Genomic DNA, 9,929 nt, shown 5'->3' on the forward strand with positions numbered 1-9,929 from the left:
CCCATCGGGGACCAGATGGCATGTGGATGTCTCTGTATTTCCAGTCAGAACAGGGACAGGGCAGCCTCCTTCAGATGCCTCGGCACAAATGAAGCCTCTAGCACAGAAATAAAACCCCAGGGGAAATGGGGAAGTTTCTTTCACCCAGCAAAATGGCATTTGATATGGTAGCAAAACTGTAGATACATTAGAAGGAAAAACGTCTAGATCATGAGTTTATGGACAGGATTCCCACCAGCTCCCCCGACGTTATGCCCCACAGCCCTGTGAGGTAGATATCGCCCTCCCCTTTCACAGATGCGGAAACTGGAGCTCAAGGCTCAGAGAGACTTGACTGGGTCACAGCATTTGAAGCAGGGCCATCTGTACCCAAATCCATCCCCTTTCTGCCAGAATAACAGAAGCCGCATCCTGGCTTCAAACCAGAGGCTGTAAGAGCCCAGTAACTGGCAGCACAGACTTAATCAATCCCCTGACTTATCTGCCTCTGTTTCCCCAAAAGACAGTAGTAACTTGACCCCACCCATGAGAGTTGCGCCAAGATAAAAACTGGGACGTGTCAGAATTGCACCAAGATAACAAAAACTAGGACCCCTTTGAGGATGACTGACAGCATACAAGCTGTTGGAAGACTCTAGCGAGTGCTTGAATGGATAATGGAGTTCAAAGCCAGCGCCCTGGCCCCTCAGAGTAGTTGGCCAGACTCTCTCAGGAAGTGGGAGTGGTTCCAGTGAAGGCCTGGAGGGAGGGAGGGCAGCGTGGCTCACTGATTACGGGAGAATCAGACACGAGAGTGAATTCTGACTCCACCACTCACTTGCTGTGTGTCCTTGTGAGGTAGTCACCCTCTCTGAACCTCAGTCATCTTATCTGACGATTGAGAGAAAACAATACCAACTACTCCTAAAAAGACGAGGTTCAAATATGGAGACCCCCCGGCACATAAAGGGTCCTCAGTAAATGTGTGTTTCCTCCTTCTCTCTCTGCTTTTGCTCATAAGGTGTTAGATTCCACAGGGCAAGACATGCTCTCGCCACTCTAAGACCTTGATCTCTCCATGCCTCAGTACTTTCAATTGTAAAACAGACTCTAAAGGCCCAACTGGTGTGGACAAATGCTGTTACTTCCTTTGGGGAAGGGAGGAAGAAAGGGTAAAGGTAGAGACCAGGATGCACAGCATCCCTCAGGCCTGGGAAGCTGGAAAGACTTTTCCAGGATATAAAAGTGAAATTTCAGGAAAGTGTGAAATTCAAGGATGCAGCAAAGCAAAATGGTCAGTGAGTGTTTGGAAGGCATCTTTGTCCGTCAGCTCAGTGACTCAGAGAAAGAACCGGAGTGTAGATGCCTCGGCCCCATCCCATTGTGCAACTCTGGATGCATCAACTCACACCCTGAGCATCAGTTTCCCCTTGTCAATGGGGGTCTTCATTCCCACCTCACACAAACTTATAAGGATTCCTGAGATGCTGTATGTGAAAAGCAATGCCGGGTCTGGCATACAGCAGGAGCTCAGCAAGTGTCAGCTGTTGACACTGTTTGTATGGTTATTATCATCCAGTGAGTTGAGTTCTGACTCTGTCACATCCTCCCTGTGTCTTTGGGCACTTGTCCCACTGGGCCTCAGTTTCCTCATTTGTGGAGGAGGACCAGCAGCCCCTCCCTCTCAGAGTTCTGGTGAGGGTGTATCGTCCCCCAGCATGGAACTGTCATGCAAGAGGGACTCAGATGTCCCAGATGTAGGGAAATCAGGGACAGATTCTCTTTTTGACACTTCGACAGTTTGGAGAGAAAGAATTGAACCAGAAATGGAAAAGGGCCTAGATAGGAGCCTGAGGTCCCTTCCTGGCTCCAGTTCCTGCCTCTCCTGGTGTTCCAAATTTGATCTTCCAGGCCACCTGCGAACGTGGGTCCCCAGCCTGAGCCCCACTCATGAAACCGTGATGTCTTGAGCAGCATCACCATCTCAAGTTGTTCTCTGTTTATCTTGTTGATCAAATGGCTTAACTGTCCCACCTACTAATGTGATTGGCAATTATTTACTTTGGAGAGCCCTGAAGGACACCACCAGACTGCAAAATTCTGAATTATCTAGAAACCCGTCATCTGATCGCACATTTCCTGATTCCCACAGTATAAAAGAGGCTGCCTCCTCAGCAGAAGCGAACAAGGGAGGGGAGAGATCAGGTCAGCCGCCAGGACCTCTGAGAAGCCCAGGTGAGACCTGCCTGATCTGCTTCTGCTCCGCTGCCCAGGGCGGCAGGGGTACCAAGCTCCTCACTGTGGGCCGGGCCTTGGCTGACTGCAGTTAGGATCACTCATTGGGGTCTTTCAAGAGAAACAGAGCTGGGCATTTTGGGGGGTGTGGGATGGTCATTCACTCTGTTTCCCTAAGAGACAGGTAACCTCAAAGTAGAAATGTTCAGCAGCAGGGAATTTGATGGTGATGGGGAGCACATGGCTGCAGGGGACACTGCAGAAATTCCATGTTCGGGTTCTCTCATGTGTCTGCTCTTCATGCCCTAAATCAGAATCTCTACAGTAGGAGTTTTAACTTGATTCAGACCATGATCCACAAACCTCCTAAAATCACCCAATTTTGTACACTTTGATGCATTTTTCTGGGACTAGGCTCCTTAGCTTTCATTAGACCCATAAAAGATTTGTTTCCCAAAAGGGATTCAGAGACCCTGATCCGAGTTCACCTCCCCCGGGAAGCCACAACAGGCTCTTTGGACCAAAAAGCCCTTTCGATCCCAGCCAGACACAACAATGATGGTATTTTGGCCGAATCAGCCTGTTGATGGACTTTTGCCCAAAGCAGCCAGGTGTCTCCAAAGTGTAGGTACAAGTCCCAGCTTTGGACACCTGTGCTGCCTGCAGAATAGGCCCTTGAGAGGGTTGATGGCATCTAGGAGAGGATGGTGCAAAAGGCAGCCAGACGTCAGGGGTTGCCCCAGAAGTTTGTCCACGTTCACTTTTGGGAGAAGAGAAAGGAGAAAGGTGAAGAAAAGATAGCGTGTGTGTGTGTGTGAAGCGGGTGATAGGAGGGTTCAGAGACCTACCTCCAACCACAAGTCTGCCATCGATTTGCTGTGTGACCTTGGGAAAGTCACTACCCCTCTCTGGTCCCCTGGTTCTCCTTGTGCAATGAGGACTTGGATGGCCCCAGGATTTCCCGAGCACTGGTCTGGGTGAAATGGTGGCTATGAGGTGTGAGCTCTGATATTTCGTGACTTGCAAGGATTTCCACAAACCATTGAGGGCTGGACCCAGACCAAAGGACATAATGGGGATAGTGGCAAAGCAGTTCAGTCCCTCAGCCACTAGCATGTTTAGCTTTTTCAAATGCTTTGTCTGATTCAAGCCATTGTGAGCAAGCCCAGTTGGAGAGTCAATCTGATGGTCACTTAGTTTAAACAGAGGCTTCTGGGTCAAACAGATCTGGCTCTAAATCCCATCTCCATTGTGTACTTGTGACCTTGGGGGAGGTTACCTAAGCTCACTAGGCCCCCATTTTTTCACCTGTGCAATGCGAGTGATGAGTGCCCACGTCTTAGAGTGTGGTTGGGATGCTGTCAGTTACTGAGTGTGCAGTGCTCACCCTGAGGCCTGGCGCGGAGGAAATGGGGAGCGGTGTTAGCTATGGATCTTCTCTCCCTGGTGTTCTGGGGGAGGGCGCAGGTGGATCAATTCCTCTCTGGTATATGTTTTATGCTGGACTGGTCGCTCTGTTCTCAGTTAAAAAGAGAGAAGATGTTTCATTGTCTTCTGTGGGCTGCTGGCCCAGACCACAGCCCTGCTGGAAGCCGTGCCCTCGCCCCTGGACCCAACTCTGCCCTCGTCTATGATTCCAGACCTGGAAGTGAGTATCCCAGATGTTCCCGGAAGCTTGAGCAGTGGTAAGTGAGAGTCTGTGACTTCCTGTTTCAGCTGTGTGTGTGTTCAGCTGGCCAGTGGAGGGAGGGGGGCAGGGATGAATGGGGGAGTGGGGCTAAGGATCTGGAATTGTCCGATCTGACCCCCAAGGATCCCTATACCACTTTCCAGCTCTCAGCCATGGCTTGCTCTCTGAGGGTCTGTTGGGCAGTCTCGAAAATCTTCCACTCTCGGATGCTCTGAAGGCTGAAGGAGTCACTTCCAGAGGCCTGTTTAGGGGCCTGCTTGGGAAAATGGTTTCAGCAATGCCTTTCCTGAACGTCATTGAGTGAGCAGCCCTGAAATAGGGCCTTGTCCCCAGCAGAAAACCCCCATTGGAGATCTGACAGCCCACCCAGTGGCCCTGAAGGAGGGCGGGAGTGGTCTGAACATGAGCCCAGGACTCAGTCTGAGACCCTTCCCACAGTCTGGTAGGGAATTACAGCCCTCTTGAACCAGTAATTGCCCCCAGTCCTGAAGCATGTCCTGAGTCCCCAGTATCATCTATAATCCTCCCAACAGCCCTTTGAGGTTCATTTGATAAACCCCAGTTTACAGATGGAAAAACTGAGGCACAGAAAGGAGCCTGTGCTCACACAACTTGACTGATGTGGAGTAAGAGACCTGACTCCAATTTACTCAAGTCCAGGTCAAGGCTTTTTCCATCACACATGATAATATTGTGCTCCTCACCTGTGGAATCCCTTAGAACATACGTGGCCTTCAATATAAGCAAGGAAGTGTAAGCTTCTCTCCTCAATTATATCGTCAATGTGATGTCCATGCAATAATCTAACACAGTGTTTCCCACGAGACACCTGAGAGGTCTCCAAGCGAGGAGCAATAATGGAAAGCTTGATGCCAGGGAGCTGGAGAAGTCTGAGTCCTTCAGAGGGCTGGATCAAAGCCATTTCCAAGATTCCTTCCCACTCAGGTGCTTGCTCCTGACTTGAAGAGAGACAGATAGCCTTGAGTTTGATTTCTAAATTCACCATGTACTTGCTGGGTGACCTGGGACAAGGCACTCAGTCTCTCTGTGCTTGGTTTCTCCATCTGTAAAAAGAAGATTATGGTGCCCACAGAGAGAAACTGTTGGGGGGACTGGAGAGAATGTAAATCTCATGGCACAGTGGCCGGCCCAGAGAAGAGGCTTACTTCCATCCTCTCTCCATTCTCTCTGACTTCCTGCTCCTCAATCTCCATGAGAAACATGGCTGATTGACCTGCCATTGAAGGTCATGGCAGGATGAGTGACTCCTAACGGTAAATGTTTATGAAAGACCTACTCCAGTTGCCCGTATATCATCCACTCATCCACTTACCCATCTGTCCATCCATTCACCCATCATTCCTTCCATCTAACCGCTTACTTTTCCATGCACCCACCCACATATCCATCTACCCACCTGTTCATCAATCCACAAAGTCAACCAACGTGGAGTAGACCCTTTCTTTGTAAGTCTCTAAGTTGGCATACAGGATACAAATATACCCCAGACACAACCTCTATCCTGGAATAACTCGTGGACTTGAGATCTGGAGAGGGTCATGTGCGTGTCAGGATCTGACGCAGTGCAGAGGTTGGGAAAGACTGCTGTGCAACTCAAAACCCATTAGGCTTTTGCTGCAAAACAGTCCCCCATGGGTATCTCCACCTCTGGGATAGGTAAAGTTGGGTTAAACGTGATTTCTAGGCTTGGGGCTAGAGGACCGAATGTTTCTCCCTCCAGTGTTGCTCCCTGGGCAGTGCGAAGATCACTAACCCCCAGATGCTGGATCTTGGCCTTGCGCGGAGCCCTCGTGGCCGTCATCTCTATGTCACCATCCCTCTGGGCATGACCCTCAATGTGGATGTGTGAGTGGCTCCAAGGGAGGCTGAGAAGATGATTCACCAAAGGAGACTCTGACGACCATGGGGAGCCAAAAAGGTGGCATATAGTTTAGCAGACATGAGCCTCCAACTTCAGCTCTTTTGCTCCTATGCTGAGTGACCTTGGGTCACTTGAGAAACTCACTTGACCTCTTTGAGCCTTGGTTTCCCCTACTGGGAAATGAGGTGAGCACAGGTGTTGGCTATATGGAGTGAGATGAGGCTGGCATTCCTGGCAAGGAGAAAAGCCTCCTCTGCCTTGGAACGTGGTAGCAGACTGTCTCCTCTGCCGGCCCCTGGTCGGAAGTCTGTTAAAACTGGTTGTGAATCTAAACATCACTGCAGAACTCTGACCTTTGACAGACAAACAGCATAACGTCCAACTGGTCCTTGGCAGCTGCACTCACTCTGCTGGCAGCCCGCAAATCTCCCTGCCTGATAGGTGAGGCCAGAGAGGTGGCTTCTCCTGCCCAGACAAAATAGGATGGGACTTTGGATGGTTGGGAAGATGGAACAATGGGAGAATGGATGAGTGGGAGGGTGGAAGAGTGGGAAGATGGATAGGAGGGAGGGAAGATGGATGGATGGGAGGATAGAGGGGTAGATGAGAAGGTAAGTGGATGGGTAAATAGTCACTTATCCCTTCTGAGGCTGGACTGACAAATTTTCTGCTGGATTAGGCAACAAGAAATCTGAGTTCAAGTTCCACCTACCAGAGGGGCATGGAGAGAGGTGGAGAGCTTCCTGTGTGAACTTGGACACTGCTTCCCAACTTGAGTCTCAGCTTCTTCAGATAACTGTAATATGGAGCCACATCGGGGTTGTTGACAGTGTGCTAAGATAATCGGTGTGAATGTGCTTTGTCTCAATAAGGGGTAAAACAGCTCTGGAGCTTAACTGGGTTACTGATTTCAGTTATTGTCACAAGGGACACTGAGTCTGGCATAATATGCAGGAGTCATTCTCATCATGGCTCACATTTACTGAACGCATATACTGTGCTCCACATGTGTCATCTCATTGAATCCTCATAACAACTGCATACTATGCACTGTGCATCCATTTATGGATTCTACAAAGTTTCATTGAACACCTACTGTGTACTGGAACTATATGTTTATTCTACACACACTTACTGTGTGCACTGCTGTGTAGGGTGTGACTCCCTTTGGATAGGACCCTCAGTGTTTACCGGCCTGTGTGTGTGGATGGACAAGCTCTATTCTTGGTTACGTGATGTTGAGATTTCCGTGGGCATAGTGGCCCTTCTGAAGGCTTCTCCCTACAAACCCCATGCCTCTGCATCACCCCATGGCTTTTCCCTTTCAGCATTCCCATCTACTCCATTGAAAACCTTTATGAAAACCTCAGAAAGATGCTTCCTGGGCTGGTGGAGAACAAGGTAAGTGGATGGAAGTGGGGGCTCCTGATCCTTGGCTCTTAGAGCTTATCAGGCTGAGAGAGGGCCCTGGGGTGAGCTTTTCTGAGTCCCTCAGCTTGATAAGTAAATTCCACCCCTTAGTCTATCTTTCCATTGATCCATCTGTGCATAATTCTTCCTTCCACCTTTCAAAAAGTATTGCTTGGTTCCTGATCTGTACCAGGCCCTGTGCTTGTCCACACTGCAGCTGAAATGGACTGGCCCCTGCCCTGAGAAGCTCCAAGTCCAGTCCCCTATGGCACAGATGAGCACTCTTCCAGCCCATACTTGAGTGCCTCCTATAACTAGAAGCTCACCCCTCTCAGAGCAGCCCACCCTGTTTAGAAACAGATGTCATGTCACAGAGTGAACAATGGCTCCTTGGGTGATTGGGCACTTCCACACAAGCCTTCAGTTTCTCCTTCTTCCTAGTTTGGATGTGGGATTTCTGAGAATCAAACACTCTCAGGCAGAAAAATGATAGAAAATCTCCCCAGAGAATCCATCCTGGTGCAGTGCTGCTGCTGCTCCCAGGGTCCACCTACAGTGCCACTTCCTTAACTCCTCTCTCTGCCCCTGGGTCAGGTGTGCTTTAGGCTCAAAGAAGTTGTCCATAAATTGAACACCAAGCCGGTGGAGGGCATTATCTCTATTCGGTAAGCCCTGGCTCCCCCTCTGCAGGAGCAGTGATTTCCCCTGAGGAGCTCTGCCCCTGCACACCATAGGATGCTAGCTCCCTCCAGCCTCAACTCTCGCCAGTTTGAGTTTCTTTTTTGCCTTGAATTATCCAGATAATGTTGAAGTGTGGTCTCTGTCTCCCGCATCATCCTTGACACCGAGAACAGCTTGGCTTTTTGGTGGAGGAGGCGAGGCCCCCTGCGTGGGCTTGGGCGGATCTCCAGAGTTCCCATTTCCTGGCCCCAGGCCTCAGGGGCATGTGAGGTATCCCTGGACTCCTTCACACTGAGAGCATTACTGTGGTCTGTGGTTTGATGTTTTTTCATTTTCAGACATGCTAATCTCTGGCCTGAAAATTGCAGTTAAAGTCTAGGCTTTCCAACAAGGGATCGGCCTCTGCTGAGCTGGTGAGTGCTGCTACCCAGTCCCCAGGGTTTGGAGGCTGACTCCCAGTAGGGGGCAGCAGGGTGTCTGGGACAGTGAGGTTCACAGAGAGAGACAAAGAGCCACATAGACAGACACAGAGATACACAGAATGTTCGCAGAAATGCTGACAGAGATGGAGAGACACAGGTTGCACTGCATCATAGCTACAAAGAGAAACTCACATGGTCATGGATACACTCACATGTCCAGACAAATACCTGGTCACTCAGACACACATATGGAGGCACCCTATCACACCAGCACACTCACACACATGTGCACACATTTGCAGGCTCGCCACACAGAAGTACACGTGGATACACAAACACACACTCACTCAAATACATGCACAAGGAGTCCCCTGACCCCACACCTGGGCTACTCTTGTGGCTAAGACAAGACCCCCATCAACAGGGTCTCAGTCTCCTCACCTCCCTCTGGAGACTGAGTTTGACGATGGGCCAATACCAAGAACAGTCTGTGACCTTGAGTCTCCATTCTGATTGGGGTCTTCTCCCAACAGAACCATTTCCTGCTGTTCAATCCACTCCCTGCCCAGCTTCTGAGGGCTCACAAAAGGATGTCCCATGTTCTGGAAAATGACACGACCAGAGCAGCATTCTCTCTGAGGAAACTGCTCCCCCTCCTTTTCCACTAGGCATGTGTTATATCCTGTGTTCCTCACCAAATAAAGTTACTCTTCCCAAGCACGGGGAGCCTTGTCATTTTTAACCATCCCTTGAGGACTGATAGTTTGGAAAGAGCCCTAGAACAGAGTTTTGACCTTACGCTGGAGATCTTAATGGTCTTAGGCATGACCGGGACATGTCCAGATGAGTGTGGATTTCAGACCAACTGCTCTGGTGTCCTTAGGAAGGGTGAACAAGGAGTTGGGGGCAGAAGTAACACTCACACATGGGTTTCTACACAAGAAGTGAAAATGGCAGGTTTGAGAGGTGTTCAGCAGGTGAACCTGGAAGGGTGAGGGAGCAGGTGAGGCTCCTATCCATGTCTCAGGTTGGGGAGCCCAAGGGTAAAGGGAAATCTGGGAGGATGAATTGATTCCAGCAGGAAGATTATGCCTTTAACTGTGGCCACTCTGCGTTGAATTGCCTGGGAGACCCTGAGGAAGACGTCCAGGAAGCTGATGGATACACAAGTCATCTACTGCTCTGTTGTGCTTACAAGCATCCAGTTGTACTGACCTCTTTTCTGTTCTCAGCAAGAGGATGTTAAAGATGACAACATGGAAGAGTGTGACGAAGGTCAAAGTGGTCCAAAGTGTTCATTGCTAAAGGCTTGAGAAAGATAGGCATAGACAAGGGTCATTGGAGATGTAAATAAAAAGATCATCAATGCCCTGGATGAGACTCATATTTTTGGAGAAGAACAAGGGAGTAAGGAAGTTGAGACTGTGAGTGCAGATGAGATTTATGACAAACTGGATGCAAGAAAAAAGAACAGAGCTGCTTGCGCTGGGGAAGGTTGCCCCTCGAATAAAAAATAAATACACGATCATTGTTTAAGGTCCTTAGAGAACCAAGCCAACCCGTTCACCCCACGGATGAGGAGACTGAGGCCTCGGTGTGTGTGAATGACTTGCACAAGGTCACAGAGTGA

General features: G+C 49.7%; 1 protein-coding gene across 1 annotated transcript in view; it reads left to right on the top strand.

The window, feature by feature from the left end:
* Window positions 1-6,138, top strand: part of LOC124248200 (BPI fold-containing family A member 1-like) — a 7,769-nt gene extending 1,631 nt beyond the window's left edge. The window contains exons 2-5 of the mRNA XM_046678043.1: window positions 3,747-3,899; window positions 4,048-4,204; window positions 5,663-5,772; window positions 6,080-6,138. Coding sequence (XP_046533999.1) covers window positions 3,747-3,899; window positions 4,048-4,204; window positions 5,663-5,772; window positions 6,080-6,138 — 479 coding nt within the window. The remainder of the gene's footprint in view (window positions 1-3,746; window positions 3,900-4,047; window positions 4,205-5,662; window positions 5,773-6,079) is intronic.
* The last annotated feature ends 3,791 nt before the right edge of the window (window positions 6,139-9,929 follow it).

Source organism: Equus quagga, chromosome 12 (assembly GCF_021613505.1).
Source record: "Equus quagga isolate Etosha38 chromosome 12, UCLA_HA_Equagga_1.0, whole genome shotgun sequence".
Lineage (NCBI taxonomy): Eukaryota > Metazoa > Chordata > Mammalia > Perissodactyla > Equidae > Equus > Equus quagga.